Source organism: Botrytis fragariae (assembly GCF_013461495.1).
Source record: "Botrytis fragariae strain BVB16 chromosome Unknown tig00000075, whole genome shotgun sequence".
Lineage (NCBI taxonomy): Eukaryota > Fungi > Ascomycota > Leotiomycetes > Helotiales > Sclerotiniaceae > Botrytis > Botrytis fragariae.
In genome coordinates this window covers 871712-890925 of record NW_023500995.1, presented here as the reverse complement: position 1 = coordinate 890925, position 19214 = coordinate 871712, and the positions used below count along the sequence as shown (strand labels likewise).

The window sequence follows — 19214 nt, the reverse complement described above, 5'->3', positions numbered from 1 at the left end:
TCATCCTCGTAGCTAGCTAGTACACCTAATTCAATCAATCTCCGAATGCCCTCATATTGTAGCCTAAGTTTCCCGCCTTATACCGTAGACAGTCATACTTGAAACGTAATGGCACGATAGGCATCACTGTTGAATCGACTCCGCTCCTTTAGTTGCAGGAATTTGGCAAACTTCTATGTGAGTATGATCATTAGAGTTCTCATAATAGTATCATAAAATGCGAAGATTCAAACTGCGGTCATGTTAAGAGACTCACATAGAAACATAAATAAACACGAATCCAACTGCGAAACCGATCTAATTAATCATCTCAGGCTATAATAAACAATATAGCATCATTTATGATCAGTGATATACGTAAAACATTCAGTTGAAGCATAGTAATTTCATGAACTATCGATGGCACAAGGGTCATTTTCAGGACCATCCGCAATCTCATCCAAGTGGTATCCAAACCCATTTGAAATTACGCCCTTTGATAAGGACGATGTTTGAAAATTCATTCTTAGGCTGCATCAAAGTTGATACATAACAGAATGAAATCTACTGCTACCCCATTATGAGATATTTACGCTTTGTCATACAAGTGACTATGAAAAATAGAACGCTGTAGCCTCTCGATCGAGCTATCTCTATCAATTCTTCACCCACCCCAATGCTCATCGAAAAGAATCACAAAGACATCAAAATCTCTCAGAGCTCCGGCCAATGACACCCATCTCTTATCTTCCCCTGTTCCATCCTCATACTCATCCTCACCACAGCCATCAACCCCAACGGCACCAAAAGATCCTCTCCCAACCCCGGTTCCGTTATCTTGACCCCATGACTAGTCCACGTATAATTCCTTCTCCTCACACAAGCTTCCAATCCCTCATTTCCACCATACCCAAAACTCGCATTTCTCATAACTTCCTCCCCATTGCTTTCTTTGCTCCAAGTATTCCACTTTTTCCGAATCTCGTCAGTTGGCCTTCGGAAAACCCTTATAAAACTTTGATACACACAATGTTTTTCAAAGAGTCCCCACAACGGAATATGTAGATCCAATTCGGGGAATGTAAGCTCTAGATTCCCGGCATCGGTATCTGTCCATGTTCCATTGCGTACTTCGTGAAGATTTTGAATCGCGATGCCAAAATTAGGGACTAGGTGAGCGGTTTTGTTTGAGTCATAGATTTCCCCTGGTTTGAGTCGGTCGAATAAGACTCCACCTTTGTAAAAAGAGGAACTGGGATCTTCAGAGTCGATTATTACGATTCCCTCTTTCATACGCCAAGAGCGATGTAAGAGATCGAAATCCATATGTAGGGGTTTATTGCCGTAAATCCCCATGATGCGCCAGAATTGGTCGAATGGCTTACTGGTCGATAATTTAGGGCTGCGTAGAGCTGTATTGTTTATTCTGGTGATGTTGAAGAGATCAATGCCAGATTTGTAAGATTCGTAGTCTTTCCAGGAGGGATATGGGTACAGATCAGGCGTTTGAGTGTATAAATGGTCGTTGTGGATTCTTATTTCTTTCGTCGTTCTGTTGTGAAGACCAAAGTAATCGACAGATGGGTCAGAGAGTTTGATACGTGTGTCAAAGCTATCGCATGTGCCGCTTGTTTGATGCTTCCAGTGAAGGCCTGGTCCGACGAGTAGTCGGAGGGTGCGTCAGTTATAGAGAAAAAAAGGGAAGAAAAAAATTGATACTTACACTGCTGGAATACCAACGACAAGAATCATGAATATGATCCACAAGATAGTAAGAACCACCCTGGCAGCGATGATTCTTATCCTTCTCCATGAGATAGAATATGACGTAGGCACCCGTCTCGATGTACTTAAACCTAGATAGATCCTGAAACACTTATTAATGCTATGTAGATTAGAGCCCCAGAGAATCGAATTTAAAAGAAAGAGAGCAGAAGCAGCTATGAAAGAAAGGCTTTGCTCTTGCTTACGAAGGTCCCCTTCTGTGCACTTTTGGTGTTCGAGTGGTGTTGTAAATCGCCGGATACGATTTACAGTCCAGAAAATTGCAAGGAAATTGATTGTAAAAATAGGCACGAGAGACCAGAGATTTTTTTGGAGATCTGCAATTGCATCAGTAAGTTGTTGCCGAATGTCATTTGATCCGTCGTCTAAAGCTGTTCGGTGTTGAATGGTTGGCTCTTGGCGTATCTCCTCTCCGCAGCTATCGGTGCATTCGGGTTTGATGCATGGTCCAGGATGACATATCGCTGAGCATGTATACGAAGGGCAATTGCGCCGAGTACCACAACGCTTTTTTCTTGAACAAGACTGACCACAGCTACCTGTGTTAATCATCGTGGTTTTGGAATTATGTTTTCTGCACCAGCAAGAGGGTAGCGGGCGGTCGCTACGTTTTTGAGTACATGAAGGGCATCTCCAAGTGCCAAAACCTGGTGATCGGGTCGACCTGTTGGCCCAGGCCATGATACAGCTAGGATGGTAGACATTATAGCAGCAATGACAGTGCCAGATCTCCGCTATATCAGCTGTAATAGTATCTTGACAGATGGGACAGATATATCTGACAGTTCAGTTTAGCTAATGAATGGTTGCAGAAGGGAGACGACTTTGGCGTCCATAATGACGTCGTACGAAGAGATACATACACCCCAGTCTGAATCTCATGTAACATTTGATCAGTCCTTGGAGGAGTCAAGGATCTTCCATTGGCATCTAATGCGTCAAGCTCTATTGAATGTCTTGGTGATTGTGGAACTTGTGGTGTGTTTCGAAAGTGACTTGTCATATGTTTTGGGAATCTCGACATCTTGAGAAGTCGCGATTTGTCAAATCGAATTGATAATGTAAAGATAAAAAAAATTGGTATCCAAATACGTAAAAATGTAACAATTATAAATGAAGTTGAGCAATTGATATAACGATTGTAGAGAAATTAGTTGTCAAAAGTAGGATTCGGGGAGAATTGAAAGGATGAATAGGGATGAACAAGTGATTAAGCGAAGGAAAGTGCGAGGATGGAAGATGATCTAAGGATTGATGACTGAAAACAGCAAGTAGACATGAATTGACAGTCACATATTAGGACTTTGGTCAGTCCTGGCTAAACTATGCTTTCCGGACTCTCCAAGCCTCTGCTTTCTTTTTACTCACTTTGGAAGGACTCGAATATGAGAAGAAATTTGGTAATATTGTATGCCCCATTTCCACAAGAAGTAGACTTTGAGACCGTATCTTTTTTCCTGACACTGTCCTGGATCACACATTTTATGGGCTATGCAGTCACATAGTTGCACTTTCCGTGTTGATCACTTGTACTGGGTTGAAGATTGAATGAATTAACGAGAATGTGACATATCAGTATGGAAATGGAAGGAAGTATTGAATTTAGGTTATTTAGTCATTGACATGTACAATAGCGATACCACTTGGATGGCATACATGAAAAATAACGAATCTTGTTGTCAGTGCAGATTTTTTGCGTTACGAAAAAGAAAAGGATTATTTCAATGCGAAAGGAAACGAAAGTTGATTGGTCAAAATTATTGATTGAATTACGATTGATGATTTAAATTTGTGAGGGGAAAGCGAGGAACTGCTTGCTTATTAGCCTAAAATTACTAAGACAGGGCAAACCCATGAAATGATAGGGAGAAAGCGATCTTGATGCACTTCCGCCTCAGAAGACCAACGATCCCGATTCTAATGTATCGATACTACTGTCGTTGTCGCTGCTGCTGTCGTTGTCGTCTTTGCTGTCAACCATTTCCCCTGCAGCGCTGGCTGCATCTCTAGCCTTCTTCTCCTCGGCCTTCTTCTTTTTGATCGCTCTCTTTTCCTCAGCTTCCTTCTTCTCAACCTTTCGTAATCTTTTGACCTTTTCTCGGTAGAATTCAACAGTTGATTGTGGGAAACCAATCTCTTTGAAAAGATCCTCTATCGATGAAACTTTGGAGTCAATGTGTTTTGAAAGAAAGATCTTTAAATCTTGACGGTTGATCTTGTGAGCCCAGCTCACCAACTCAACAACAAAACTCGCCCAGTTTAAGACGATCTCTGAATCCATACTTCCTTCGTGTGCTCGGAACTCTATAGTTCTCTTAACAGGATGCCGAAAAGGTTGGAGAAGATATTCAAGTTGGAAAGCCATGTAGCAAAAAGAGTCATATCCGTCGAACATGCCCACGACTTCGTTGGCGTCAGATGTACTGAGAAGGACATCGAGTAAGCTCCCCTCGAATTTGTACACACCAAGAAGGGAGCGTTCATGAAGGGATCCACAATACTTACCATTGTTCCTTGACTTTCGAAGAAGGGAGAGAATCTGAGGTTCGAAAGTCCAGATGGTTGCCATGAGGTGTTGTAACGGTTGGAAAGACAACCCTTCAATTCCATTGCCAACATGAACGTGAAGACCACATGATAAGTTGACAATAACTTCGAAATGTTTTTTGAGAGCAGTCAGCATTTTGTCAATTTCCTTTAGGGCTTTTGGACCAAATTTCATGACTGGTGTTATCAATTCAAGCTCGACGAACATCGACGATCTGTCTGCATGTTCCTCTGCCCTGAATGATATAGTGGTATCTGTGCCAATGGCCCATGTATTGAATAAGTCTTGCTGATATATTTTTTGGAAATCTTTGTTCTGGTAGAAAACAGGGGGAGAATCATGGTCAATCTCTGCTTCTGTCATAAGCTCAAGCCCAGTTTCAAGGATCAAAGTTTCTTTGATAAGACTATGGATCTTACCCGGGCCAAGCCTCGTGTAGTCAGGAAATAATCCTTTTTTGAAGCGAATGCCAAACTCAAATTCTACCCCAAACGTGAAATCAGTAGAGAGAAATGGTGTAGACATCTTGACTACCCTTTTGATATGGCACTATTCTTGACCAATCTCTTTATATGATGGCACTATTGAGTGGTAGTCTTACTACTGCAGCCCGTTTAGTTTTGATGTGCTGGTAGTTGATGGAATGCAGTACGCGTGTGAGTGTTTCAGTGAATATGAACCTTTCCAAAATACTTATCTGTTGAATTGAATTACGGGGAGGCTTGAGAAGATTTATCTTTGGATAGACGGTCTGTTCTGTCCTTGTATAGGCTGCCTACAACGTATGTTCGACTCTTCATTCATCAAATTTGAGAGAACAAGCGAAACAATCTTAAAGAGCCAATCAAATACACCACGTTGTTGATAGATTTACAACAAAGAATACCCATTGTGCCTTGTTTGTCAACAATCCCTTTGTATTAAGTGTCCATTCTTACTTGTCATCGTCGCCGTGAGGTTAACCATAAGCTGATGAGTTCAAAGTTCAAACAACCTCAGAGCCAAAAAAGCTGTTGTGTTATTGTCATTTCAACAACGGCCATGTATCAAATGCTTGATTCCTCTGCCAAGCCGGAGCCTTTATGTGTGCATGGGCAATACCCGATATGAGGGCTCCTCGACGTCGAAGCTGTTTCATTGATTGATTGTTTTGCAATCGATGATAATTTCAAAGCGGCCATAATTCCGTAAAAGCACACGCCGGGAGATTTCCGTTGCACGGATCTCTCGAACAACCCCGCATTCCCCCCGCGAAAATAGTTTACTTTGTTACTCTTTCCTAAACACCATCTCATACAAGAAACTCCTTCTTTACTTGTAGGAATAAATATGAATGATTGGCAATTGAGCCGGGTACGAGAGCGGAATGATTGCGCAGATACATGCTCACCTGTCTTGAGCCTGCTTATTAGATAGATGTCAATGGCTTTTGATGATTCTCATGTATCAGCACTCGAATGATTTGTTTTGGCATAAGGTCTAGTGATGACCAAGCCAATACATAGTCTGGGATCCACATGAATAGTGCAGTGATTACTCCTCGTGACTTCTCATTGGCTGAAAGGGGTGAAGGGGTGATATTACATGCATAGTGATGACTTAGCACACGGCTGGAGAATGGATCAAAATGGAGATCATCAACTCCAATAAGGGTTAGCGTGCTTAACCATGAACTACTAGGTATCCCCGACTCGCCTCATTATATCTCTTGAGGAGAGTACTAAATATCTAGGCAAGCCTAGTACCGTTCTAGACTCAAAATTGTTCATATAATATCGAAGATGGCACCTCTTTTAAAAGTTCTTTTGTTCAAACCTCGATTTCTAGTAATATCATCTGATTTTGCACCATTTCTAATAATACCATTTAACGTTGAACTTCATCATGGTTGTCACAGTAAAGCCAGAAGGTACTGAATATGACTATATTATATGCGGGTATGCTTCATCTCTCAATACACGAATTCATGGACATCACTGATGAACGCTATATAGAGGTGGGACGTCAGGCGCCGTTGTTGCAGCAAGATTGGCAGAAGACCCCAACAATTCTGTTCTAGTCATCGAAGCAGGAGAGCATAATTCTCTTCTCGAGAACACTATTATGGTTGGTGGATGGTAAGAGCTTTTTCTTTTCGTTCTATGAAGTTGAGCTCAAATATCATGGGTAGGTCACAAAATTTCGACACGGAAGCAGACTGGAATATTTCCACGGAACCAAATTCGGGGATTAACAATCGTCAAATCAAAGCCAGTCGTGGCAGGTTCCTTGGTGGATCGAGTGGAGTCAATGGTACATTGTGTATCAGAGGTACACCACAAGACTATGATGACTGGGAAATGCCAGGATGGAGTGGAGAGGAGGTTTTTGGATACATGAAGAAGGTAGGATCACAATTTACTTAATTGTGCCTTATATTAATAGTTATGTAGGCAGAGAACTTCCATAACAAAGACTGGTTTGAAGCAAATGATTCGGTACATGGCCATGATGGTTTACTGGATGTTGAGCCTCATGATCTGGTAAGTGGCGTTACAGGTGATCGTTGATACAGTGAACTGATTTTATTAGGCCCCTATATCCAACATGATTTTGGATTCAATGGCCGATCAAGGCCTTCCACTTCATCCAGATATGTTCTCAACTGGCGAGACTCCAAATGGTTGTGGTCATGCACCAAGAACTGTGTACAAAGGAGATAGAACTACATCGGCCAACTACTTCACTAAAAAAGGCCCAAACCTTGCGATAAAAACCAGCACAATTGTCGATAAGGTGATTCTCGAAAGCCACGCGTTTCCTCATGAGCTGAAAGCTGCAGCTGTAAAAGTAATTGAGAAAGATGGAACAGAGAAAGAGATCAGAGCCAGAAGAGAGATTATCATTAGTGGAGGAGCCTATTGCTCTCCAACCATTCTTATGCGATCAGGTATTGGAGCGAAGTCCGAGCTTGAATCTCATGGTATTGACTGTCAAATTGACCTCCCTGGAGTTGGGAAAAATCTTATGGATCACATGGTAATGACTTGCTGTCTCTCAGTGTAATATCGCTAACAAAATTCCAGATTGTGTTCATGTTTTATGAAACAACCAAGCCAAATGTTACCAATGATTACCTCTTGTATCGTCCAAATGCTTTGGGTGAAGCTTATAGACAATGGAAAGAAGAAAAGCGTGGACCTCTCTCTACCTTTCCTTTTGGTGCATTCGCATACTCTCGCCTTGATGAGCGTCTTGCTTCGGAACCAGCTTGGACATCAGCACCACGACGACCAGGCCGAGATCCAATGGGATTAACCAAATCACAACCAAATGTCGAGTTCTTTACCACAGAATGCTACGGTGGCCCAAAACAATACAGTCAATTTCCCGACGGCGAAAAATCTCATGCCTTCTCCATTATTGCTGAATTATTCGCACCTAAGAGTAGAGGTACCGTCACTTTAAAGTCTAAAGATCCAAAGGATAACCCGGTCGTCGATCACAATTACTTGAGTGATGACCTGGATATCGTGGTTCTTAGCGAGGCGTGCAGATACGCGAATGAGATCATCATGAAAGGAAAAGGCACCAAGGACATAGTTGAGGGAAGTTGGCCTAAAGACTTAACGCATCATGCATACACATCAAGAGAGCAATGGGTCCCCTATATTAAAGATAACGCTACAACCTGTTACCACCCTGGAGGAACAGTAAAAATGGGCAAGGCATCGGACCCAATGGCAGTTCTCGACGAAGAACTGAGAGTTAGAGGAGTCAGGAATCTTAGGGTTGCCGATACCAGTGTCATGCCACTTCTTAATCAAGGACATACTCAAATGCCTGCATATGCGATTGGTGAGAAGGCAGCAGATTTGATAAGGGGTGTTGAGGATTTAGATTTGGCGGCATTGAAGTTGGAGAGATATGACTCAAAGCTCGATACCAATTGATTGCAAGATGATGTGAGATTGGTGAAGATGGCGGGGAGCGTATATGAATTATGATTGTTGGCGGCTGTGGCACCCTGTACGTTTATATATTTGACATAATTTGTTTTAATATTCTCTTTCATTCAATGTTCTCCGCGCCTGTACTGCGTGGTTTGTTCAACTTATTCTTTAGCAACCTTCTTGATTCATTCATTTGTGGCAATGAAGTGGGTGATTCCAATCAAGAGAATGTTCTTTCCGTGTGAGGCGATGTAAGTACCGCTCATTTGAGTTTTCCTGTGAACTGCACTTTCCCGATACTATGTCTAACATGGCTCTCTCAATTTCACTGCACTCATCCCATCTCTTACAATTCACCCTGATACCGCACATTCAACAAAGATCTCAACGATGTATACCTCAGGTTTCCATCTCTCAACCATCCTCCTCCTCATTTCTTTCACAAGCTTCACAATTGCCACACTTCCACCATTACACTACACCATCACTCGCCGCGGCGGCTCATTCCCCGCTCCCGATACTGCTAATCTTACCTTTCTTCAATCCACACTCGCAGACATAAACGCCAGATTCACAAATTCCGAAAGAATATTGAAAGGGAACAAAGTCGTCAGAGTGCCCAAAAAATGGCACGATGGCCAAATCACGAATACCACAAATTCAAAACCCCGATCTGGAACATATCTCCAACCGGGAACTACTCTTCTCGGTGAAGTCGGGAATTCTGAAACCTGGTTTACGTCGCTGAAAATCGGCGAGCCGTCCCAGAATGTGGATCTTGATCTTAATATGTTGACGGCGGATTTTGCGATTATTAGTACGCCGAGTGGAAAGGGAAGTTTCTATCTTGAAGAGAGAAGTGGGACGTATAGTGTTAGTAATGAGAATGAAGAGGGTAAGGGGATAAATTTTCCGGGTTGTAGGTGTGGGAAGGATGTTGTGGGATTACCGTTGGGGTTTGATATGTTTGCTGGTTTGAAAGGAGAAAGATATATCCCGGTTAATTTTGCACATTGTAGACCGCAGAAACAGTGGGTTGGTAGTCTAGGGAAGAGTGGTGCAAGTCTGGGGCTGGCTGTAGGAGAGGGTTTGGGACAAGTTGGGGGTTGGAAGGGTGGACTGCTAGAGCAGATTGTTAAGAGTGGTGTTGTTGATGCTGAGGTCTGGAGCTTGATGCTGATTAATGGATATGAAGGGGTACTTAGTGTGGGAGGATCTTCGGTCGAGGCAGTTAGAGAGGTGGAGGGAATGATCGAGAAGGAATTGAAGAGACTCGAGGCAGGTGAGGCAAGTGATTTCCGACCTCAAAATGATGAATTGAATAGGCCTGATGTATATGATGTGCAACCTGGAAACAATGAATTCAAGAAGATGGATGGATTGGGAATGCAGCCTGAAGACGATGAAATAAAGAGAGATTCAGAATTAGGATTGATGAAAAGAGATGAAATTCCATTGGATAACAATGACTTGGCTCAGAAGTCTAATGATGAAAGTGTTTGGGAATGGAGTAAAGTTCGAGGTGCAGATGGATGGTGGGAGATTCTCATGAAAGGAATTTGGGTTGACGGAAATAAAGTTATACAGAACCAGCCAGTAGTTTTGGATGTAAGCCAGATACTTTATTTTTAATTTCCCTCTCCTTTCTGCATTCTCCATAAGCCGCTAACTCTCCAAGCTTAATACCCCCTACATAATCGGCCCACCACATCTGGTCCGCAATCTATACTCTTCCATATCCGGCTCTCGACAACTTTCACCGCCATATGATCAGTTCCATGCCTACCCGTGTTTCAACCCACCTCACTTACTAGTCGAGTTTGGCAATTTGAGGGTCAAGGTATTGGATGGCAAGGGGGATGAAGGAGGTTTTTCACCTGGAGGAAGATTCAGTTTGGGAAGGATGGAGAGAGGCAGTGGGTACTGTGTGGGAATTGTAGTAGAGGGCAGGTTTGGTAATATGGATAGCCAAAGTGGAGTACTTGGAAACGGTGGTGTGGATGGGAATGGAATGGAAGATATGTGGATTTTCGGAGAACCGTTGTTCAGAGATGTGCAGGTTGCTTTTGATGTAAGTTTCTTGAAAGTCGGCTTCTCTTGTTGATTTGATACTGATGTCCTTTGCATAGTGGAAAGAGAAAAGAGTTGGTATGCAACGACTTTGAGTCTTGATTTAACAATGGCAATACTATCTGCTCCTCATCGGGTTCTAGGCAATGTCAATCTTGATTCACATGTTTATTCAACATGGTTTCTTCACTCGGGAGAAGCTTTATATTTATATCAAGCAGTAGTGGAAATTTGGGAAGATCATTAGCACAATAAAGTACTTAGAATCACGGGACTAACACGTGATGTGTAACATCGCGCCACCTTTCTTCCTCTGCGACAACACAGGCCCGACGGGTAGTTTGAAGTGATGTTTCCAATGTCGAGAAAGACGTGATCCATATTGTGTGAAAGTACCTACCTTGAAAGATGTAGAAAGTCACACCAGTGTTTTTCAATTTCGGCAACCGTGCTCTTGAAACGTTACAATGTGAACTCTTTCAGGCAGCTGAACTGTACTCGAGCTAGAGTCGAGGTAGGGCTGAACAGTAAGTGCATGCAAGCCAAGAGCCAGAAATCAGTGTGGAGGAATATCTACCAATCAACCTTGTCGTGGTATGATATATTTCCGTTCACCTTACACAATGTTTTCGAAAGGTGCACAGCCTTTCTTCTCAAGTCCGGTCATGACCCGGCTGATGTCAGACGAATTCTCAACATATTATCAGGAGCTTATGTGCCAGTCTTCACATCATTGTTCACTTGCGATTCATGAATTGACTTTTTCTCTCTTTTACGCGTGCCAAGTTTTATTATGATAGAAATGTCGCAATCTCAGATTGAGCTATTAGAAGGGCCGGCTTTGACTCCTCCACCGGGTGTTACATCGAATTTTGATAACCCTTATTCCCTTCGGCCGGCAGCAGATGCGGTCAAGATAGTGACTACTATTTTAGCTACTTTGGCTATTTTCATACGTGTTTATACCAAGTGGAGAATTATTCGAGAGGTACATTTGGAAGATTGTATGTATCATGACATATGATCGTTTGAATTCGGCGCTAACTTGCTTAGATATTGCGGTTGCAGCATGGGTACTTAAATCTTTCTCTAGATACTCTTTCAGATGCTGAGTAGTAAACTACAGTGCGGTTATATTGTTTTTAACGTAACAACCGGGTTTGATCCCAATGTCTTCGGACGACATCAATGGGATATTAGATTGAAGGATTACCAAATCTTTCTCTATGTATGTATACTGTATCTTGTCGTTTTATAGTAGCTCATAGTGACCAGGGCACCTACATTACATCGATATCATTCGGTCTTGCGATAATGTCAATCAAGATCTCCATACTGCTACAATACATTCGGCTCTTTACTGCAGGAACACGAGATCTAATGTTTTGGAGCTGCCATGCCCTTATGTGGATAACCATCGTGTTCTATACGATCTTGTTGTTCATGACAATTTTCATTTGCACCCCTATACCCAAGTTTTGGAATGTTCTGGATACCACGGGTCACTGCCTTGATGTGAATTATCTGTTCCTAGCGACTGGGACAGCCAATACCATAACCGATTTTCTTATTATATTACTTCCGCAACCGATCATCTGGAAGCTTCAGATGAGTTTCAAAGAACACGTTGGCGTCTCCGCCGTTTTCTCAACGGGACTTCTGTAAGCTCATATTGGTACATACATGTCCCCCATTATTAACTTATCCTCCAGGGCTTGCATAGCATCCATGGCTCGCTTATTTGTTTCCTTGAAACTATTGAAAAATCCTGACGCTTCCTGGTACACGAGCATCATGTGTATCCCGTCATATGTTGAGCTAGGAGCCGGTATCATCACGAGTTGTCTACCGACCTTACCGAAATTCTTTAAAACGATGTCGCAGATACCTCGTGTTTCAAGGATGTGTAATTTTGTCTCCTCGCTCTCGAAGTCGTCTAAGTCGTCTGCCGAGTCTATAGAGTCGGAGAGGAGCAGTAATTCTTTGTGGAATCAACATCGCAGGATGCCATCGGGGCCAAGGGGTGAGAGAAGAGGGACAGAAAGCTACGATGTGTTGGAGGAGTGGGAGGGACATAATGCTACCTTTTCGACGGTAAGCTTGGGGAATACAGCGACGGCTACGGGGATGAGAAATGGAGGAGAGAATTTGGAGATGAAACATGTTGATGAGGAACGAGGAATCTTGAGATCGGTACAGATTTCGATTGTTCGTCAGGGTCCATTGAGTGGTGAAGGGAGAGCTGCTCCTATGGTTTAAGCGATTTCATTAAAGGCGTTACGACGGAAAATTATTGGGGATTGGGACGGCGGGAATAAGATCTGGAATATAAGGGTTTGCAGGGATACCAATTACAGATATGAGATACATATGCTGTAGGAATTATGAATAGCAATTTTACAGGTAAAAGTAGTCTATTATTACAAAACGAATTATGACACAATACATTCAAGATATTCAATATCTTACATTCAATTTGGACCTATTTCTTTTGGAAACCCGGTTAAAACAACTTCTAAGCTATCCTCGTTCAACGCATGGGTCCCCTCATCACTTATTCACAGTGATCATGGATTACGTCTATTCAAACAAAGATTCGCGAAACACTGTAGCGGCGACTCTTTACGATGCCAGCTCCGCCTGCTCAGAGCTAGGAAATCGATCTTAGGAGATAGGAATATTTTGCATCTACTTGACAATTTGCCAGCTCACTTTCACTTCGACGTTATGATGTGAGTTCAAATGCAACAAATTGCACAAATGAATTCATATTCATGCTTGTGCTCTTAGCAAATTCGAGTTGATGGTGAAGACTGCATGTCTCCTCTCATTAAACGACGATCAATTTCATGCAAGGCACTGTTGCGGACTGTGGTTTACACATTCAAGATTTATTTCAACAATAAGCTTTTACTTACACCCTTTCCCAGTAATAGATAACCTTCCGATGACTTCCAGGCAGTCTAAGAAGGGTGGTTGAAAGTGCCTAGAATATTAGATTGGGCAATTCCCAAGCTTCCCAAAATTCCACAGAATTGCCTCCCGCGACTTCTGCGTTGTTATAGTCTATAGATTGACCGGCGCAGTCTGTGTCAACACAGAAGAATATATCATGTCACCTTTATCCATTTTTAACACTCCATAGCAGCAGTACTACCAGCAAGAAATACGCGAACGTTTGGGACCCCATCACACGGCGATCGCATCTCGTCCAATTCTATTCTCCATCCTCTTTTCCAAAGCAGTGCGTTCAACGTTTCCAGGCGTTGTCAAGAAGTCAAGATCGGGATAGAGATTCACTTCACCGGCTGGTGTTCGTTCGGAAGGATAACTTGAATACTGAGAATCTTTGATTGTTGTATTTGACTTTCTGTATCGGGTACAGCATAACCAAGACGATATAGCCGCACCAGTTTTGGCAAAATGTTCGTGGTGTCTGCGGAAAAAAAGGAGCAAAGACGGAAAACAGGCGATCATTATGCCACAAAATAATTCTACCAATCTGTCTCTTCATCAGTGTTCTGAATTGTCAGCGCGAAATTCCGGGTAGAAATTGAGCTCACATTACGAGGACGACAGTGAGACCGTTCCATGAAGCATCCTGACTCCGGTTGATAACCACACGATATATGATACTTAAGAGAGATCCAAGGCAAGCGCTGTCATGTCATCATTAGCAAAGCCAGAGCATCGGCATAGTTTTAAGATGATTCAGACTTACAGCAATCCTACAGCGAATCCTACCATCACAAAAATCTTCTGTTTCCTCGGTATGCACAGATTGCTCACCGCAATGAGTGGTAAGACGAGAAGGTAAATATCGATTCCAAATGAAATGGCAGACGTGGGTATACCTACAAGTATATACATGTCATATTGAGGCGTTAATATCTTCGACGCGAATGTTTCGCTGCCAAACGGTGTCGAGAGGTAAAATAGGAGGATCGTAACAGCTAAGTAGAAGGCGGACGAGAACGATGCGCCAATATAAACGCAGATTTGCATCCAGCGTAAACCTGCAAATATTTCAAGGTACATAACGAATATAGAGAGCTTCACAAGGCCAAAGGCAGGGTTGACTACAATGGCACTGATGTAGAATGGCTGATAAAATAAGTATACGTTCGGAGAAATGAATGCGTTGAGGTTTGCAAAACAGAATGAGACTTGCCACTAAGTTTCTTTTACTAAATAACTCCAGCAGTGATTTATCCCATTCGTGTACGCCGGTGGTACCACCAGAAGTAACCACTATACAAGTGTTAGTGGGTTGCTACTCAGGGAGAAATTGATCTGTACATAATATCGACGCAATATAGAATATTATCGCCATAACCTAAGGGCAAATAAAATCTTAGATTGATGTATGAAGCTGATGAGCAGAGTGTCACCTACGAAACCAGCTAGTAAAATAACTATAATCTAATCAGCTAATGAAATTGGGATGAAAGGGTCAAACGAATAATGACTAACAATCGCTTCGAACCGCCTTTCGTTGGATTGCCGCTCTCGTATATACACGGATAATAAAACATGTTGTCGCCATGAAGAACAGAATACTACTGACAGAGATCAGAAGCCAACCCCTACTGACTGGATTTAGGGAAAGGGCCTGGACTCCCGCGGGTGGCGTCCCAACGGGAATAGTTGCAAGGACTTCGGGTGGTAAATTCAGTATTTCGCTAGCCGTACTCATGTTGATAGTGGGCAAAAAATTTGAAACTTTTGGTAGAGTAGATATATCAAGGTTATTTTGAAGCAACTGAGAACTAGCCGTGGTATATGAATGGATAAATCTAGGTAGAGGAGGATACTTCTACTTGAGATACAAATCGCTATAATACTACAAGACTAATAGATACAAACAAAGACTATTGCACGGCAAACGCCACGATGGTCGACTACGATAGTCAACCACGATCAGTGACTGAAACAACGACATCACATATCTTCACTATAACAAATCCTACAAAAAATGATGTACTCACGGAGATCTCCATACCAAACGCTCCCAATAACCCTAACATCAACGACTAACGTAGACCAAGCATGTCACTCAACCGAAAGCTTAACATGTTCCCAAAAAGAAACAATGCTCGAAAAAAATCCTCTTTGTCCTCATACCCCCCTTTTACAATTTGAATGTGCGGCACTAGCCGTGATATTTTCTATATCGATAGCAAATGAAACTTTGAATACCACGCGCGAAGATAACTCTGTGAAAATCAATTCAAGTCCAGCAGTCCGATGCGATTGACTGAGAAACCCCAATCTTCTCACATGCAGGTCTATTTTCGGATCGAGCCTAACTCCACAAATACATGCCGCAACTCGCGACACCACCTATTAAGAAAAACTTTGCTCTTTGTTTCTCACCAGTAAATCTACTCTCTTTCAAAACTTCGAGTCATCAAAATGTCACAAGAACTCGATAACTTCAAACCCCAAGCTAAGTATCTTGCCACATCTCACACTACATGCAAATATCCAAACACCCCAAAGTGAATAGCATTCTTGCACTCAAGATAGAACCAAGCCTCACTAGCGTGTAAACTAGCACTAGCGTAAATATAACACGTGTTTTTAACAATGACATTGGACATCCTCCGCGGTGATTCCCGTTCTTGAATTTAACTCCAATTCTCTCTCGAGTCACTTACAAAATTCTGCTAGCAATACATAACCAACTGTAAAGAGCAAGAGATTCTAGACCTTGATCGAAACCACAGCTTGTATACATTCATACTCTTAAATTCTTCCACAAAAAGACTTCTTTCTTTTGTATTTGCATTAGTTAAAAATCACCAAAAACGGGTGCCAGACCGAAGAAAAGGCAATCCACAGCGCCTCGCTAAACCCAAATCTATTATAACCAGAAATTTCCAACTCGAACCAGAATACCATCATACATGCCTTAAAAATACACCAGACTAACAATTATCCATTCGACAAAGCTTCTTGTATGGCTTCCCCTTCTTCGGGGGTAACGACCATCTCCAACATTTCTAATGCAAAGCCAGGGATATCTGGGTCAATACCTGACTCGAGAACCAGGTCATCCTCTGAAAAGTTTAGTCTAGCCAAACAAAGAAGATACTTTTGTGACCCGCCGCGAATGACTGATAACTTCTTTTGCATATCGAATTCGTACCGAGTGACCAGGTGGAATAAAAGACGAGTTGCGAGACTGATGAGACGGGCACTGGGGAATGTTAGTGATGTAGTCGCAAGAACTGAAGAATCTCGTACCTATCCTCACGACCTGATTTATGGTCATATAGGCCATCTAATTCATCGCTTATTAAACTGATGAGTCTACCAATTGCAGTTGGATGGGAAGCAAGTGCATTTCCAGCATAGGGCGATCGAGTCATACCGGTCATTAAGGATATAATTTGAAGACGCAATTTGAGGACAACATCAGGATCAGCTTTAGCCACACTCATAGGTAGGCAAGGTACCTCGAATAGTGGGTATGTTAGACGTTCTATAATATGACCAGCGTTTGTAGATGCTCTAAACTTTGGACTATCGTCTGGATTGCTACCAAAAGTATCTTTCAGAACACCGGTGGACAGAATTCGCAACATCCACTCGAAATCTGCTGGGGGTTGATTTTGACTAAGCATAAGAAGAACAAAGTCCCACCTCATCAATTTCCAAAATCTGGTTATATGTTCTTGTTCAGGAACGCAGCCCAGTGCAGCGAGGTGAGTCAGAGCTAAGCAAGCGGATACATTAATGTCTTTATCATAAGGATCGCAAGGCTCGCCTTTGAAACGAGGAATTGCGACGAGATCAGCCGTTTTCTGCACCAGGGGAATGAGTTGATCAATGATATGCGGTACAATCGAGAGCGTTTTTAACTCGAGCGCAAAGGTGAGAATGTCAACAAACAAGTAAATGGGCGTGTAACATCTTTCATCCATGCACTTAGACCATAATTGTATTAGGAACAAGCAAAATTCAGCCGGTACTTCGGAAATAGGCTTTCTCATACCGATCCTGGGCATTTCTCCAAGAATCAGGGATGAAAAAGATTCATTTGAGGATGATGGTAGAGAATGCTTGCCAAATGCTTCTAGAGTCCTCAAGTGATTACGGTTCGGTCGGTGATCTAGCATGGCCGCAAGGAAATCCGATCGGTCATCCTGTAGAACAAGTCTCTCTAATATTGATTCATCCAACAATGGAGTCTTCTGTGCTTGCGAAAGTAAATCTGGAACAGGCAGCAAATCTAAAGCACTAGCTGAAGGGCTGTCATTAGCTTTGCGTTTCCGCTTTGCTGCTCTCGAAGGCGTTCCAGGTTGCCGTTTTTGAAATTTCGATGGGGACATCTTGCTAGGAGAAAGGAGCTCGATCTCATCATCATCAAACCCGTCCCTGAATGGCATTGGCTCTGTCTTCTTCGGGGTCATAACTTGTGCATCCTTAGAATTTTTTGCTTTGTTTAACCTTTTGACTCTTTCGGTCTCTTCGAATAAATCTTGCTTCGTGAAATCACGCTCGATTGTAGCATTTCTCGCAGCGATTTCAGCTGCTTCCCTATCTTTTTGTAGTTTTGCTAACTGTTCCGCGTGTAACTTCTCTTTCGCTGCTTGTGTGCGTTCATATTCCTTTTCTGATTTGTCTATTTTCCCACGTAGAATTGAGATTTCGCCATTTTTCGATAGAGTTTCTTGCTCGAGAGCTTTGTTTTTCTGTTGCAACTGAAGAGTAGTCAGTGAGCATATTCAAAGATGATAATTTGCGACCAGAAATACCTCCTGCACTAGTTTTAAAAGTGCCTCATTGTCACCGTCCGTTACTGATTGAGTCGCCTGCCGAGAAAGGTTCGAGTTCTCTCGTGAAATTGTATTTGAAAATGGCTGTGGTAAGTGATCTGGTTGTCGAGGACGAGCAGGCCCAATGTAATCTCTTGGCCTGTCCACAATCTCTGCATTTCCATGAAGTTGCTGTTGAAATTGTTCGTGTCGAACAGCCTGATTTACATTGTCTCGAGATATATATGGCACAACCGCAGGGGCACTTCTGGCTTCATCTATGACGACTGCATCATCCAAATCATCGTCGTCAAACTCATCCCCATAATCAGAAGAAGGAGGGGCTTTAATCTGGGCTTGGGTGAATGCTATAGCATTATTCTCGAGTTCGTCTAGGGCATCTGCTGGTATATCATTGAGAAAATCATCATCGGAGAAGTTATTCTCTCCATCTTCGTGAGGAGCCATTCCATCCCTATAATTATCGAACTATCTGAAAACATTGATGTGGCAATTATTTGTAGGTATGTTATCAATCCAAATGTTTAACTGGAATTAATATTACTTGAATGCAGCCACAGCCTTGCGACTTTCTGCCACCGCCTTTCGGAGATCGGAACTAAATTATCCATCTGCGCACTTAATTGTGGAGCAGTAGCAATTTCTTTGAAATGCTGCTTTTCTATTTTGCTGGTACCGGTACCATACTCGTAGATCAACAATAAAAGTACCTGGTAATAACAAGAGTATTGATACGTATTATAAATGTTTGCATGAAGTGAATCTCCTTTGAAAATTTGAATTATTAGAATAAACCACTTCCCAATCCATTCTGAAATTTTTGAACATCTTTTTCTTGCTTTCCATCACTAGAAACAGGCTTCAATTAACGCGAATATCACAAGCAAACACTCTGATTTTCCAGGGTTTTTTGGCTGACGTAGGAGCGAAGAGGAGCCACAACTTCCTATCACTCCCCAAAAAAGTACACCCACTTCAGGACCACCCCATTCTCAACTGATTTCACGAAGATCACCATATTATTTGATTCTGCTCTCGGTGCAGTTCTATTTCAAGCATAACTTATCCTTATGAATGTGGAGTGGTGGGACTAGAAGACACTCTTGACGCATCCGG

At 42.4% G+C, this 19214-nt stretch overlaps 6 protein-coding genes across 6 annotated transcripts; 1 reads left to right on the top strand and 5 right to left on the bottom strand.

The window, feature by feature from the left end:
- Positions 1-693: 693 nt before the first annotated feature.
- Positions 694-1792, bottom strand: Bfra_005760 (uncharacterized protein; the record flags this gene model as incomplete). The annotated part of the gene is made up of 2 exons (XM_037336137.1): positions 694-1617; positions 1703-1792. The coding sequence occupies 2 exons, from the start codon at positions 1790-1792 to the stop codon at positions 694-696; spliced, it is 1014 nt and encodes a 337-aa protein (XP_037191347.1).
- Positions 1793-2129: 337 nt separating this feature from the next.
- On the bottom strand, positions 2130-2788 carry Bfra_005759 (uncharacterized protein; the record flags this gene model as incomplete). The annotated part of the gene is made up of 3 exons (XM_037336136.1): positions 2130-2299; positions 2345-2493; positions 2628-2788. The coding sequence occupies 3 exons, from the start codon at positions 2786-2788 to the stop codon at positions 2130-2132; spliced, it is 480 nt and encodes a 159-aa protein (XP_037191346.1).
- Positions 2789-3658: 870 nt separating this feature from the next.
- Positions 3659-4837, bottom strand: Bfra_005758 (uncharacterized protein; the record flags this gene model as incomplete). Its single annotated transcript, XM_037336135.1, has 1 exon — positions 3659-4837. One exon carries the CDS (start codon positions 4835-4837, stop codon positions 3659-3661), a length of 1179 nt encoding a protein of 392 aa, XP_037191345.1.
- Positions 4838-6196: 1359 nt separating this feature from the next.
- Bfra_005757 (putative gmc oxidoreductase protein) lies at positions 6197-12573 on the top strand (the record flags this gene model as incomplete). The annotated part of the gene is made up of 14 exons (XM_037336134.1): positions 6197-6249; positions 6307-6429; positions 6483-6696; positions 6745-6834; positions 6884-7330; positions 7378-8207; positions 8417-8454; positions 8648-9852; positions 9923-10315; positions 10742-10828; positions 11132-11302; positions 11441-11542; positions 11590-11975; positions 12027-12573. 14 exons carry the CDS (start codon positions 6197-6199, stop codon positions 12571-12573), a joined length of 4686 nt encoding a protein of 1561 aa, XP_037191344.1.
- Positions 12574-13503: 930 nt separating this feature from the next.
- Positions 13504-15010, bottom strand: Bfra_005756 (putative integral membrane protein; the record flags this gene model as incomplete). The annotated part of the gene is made up of 7 exons (XM_037336133.1): positions 13504-13816; positions 13878-13973; positions 14036-14418; positions 14486-14565; positions 14614-14650; positions 14710-14729; positions 14788-15010. 7 exons carry the CDS (start codon positions 15008-15010, stop codon positions 13504-13506), a joined length of 1152 nt encoding a protein of 383 aa, XP_037191343.1.
- Positions 15011-16251: 1241 nt separating this feature from the next.
- On the bottom strand, positions 16252-18545 carry Bfra_005755 (putative dna repair protein rad26 protein; the record flags this gene model as incomplete). Its single annotated transcript, XM_037336132.1, has 3 exons — positions 16252-16516; positions 16564-18023; positions 18078-18545. 3 exons carry the CDS (start codon positions 18543-18545, stop codon positions 16252-16254), a joined length of 2193 nt encoding a protein of 730 aa, XP_037191342.1.
- Positions 18546-19214: the final 669 nt, after the last annotated feature.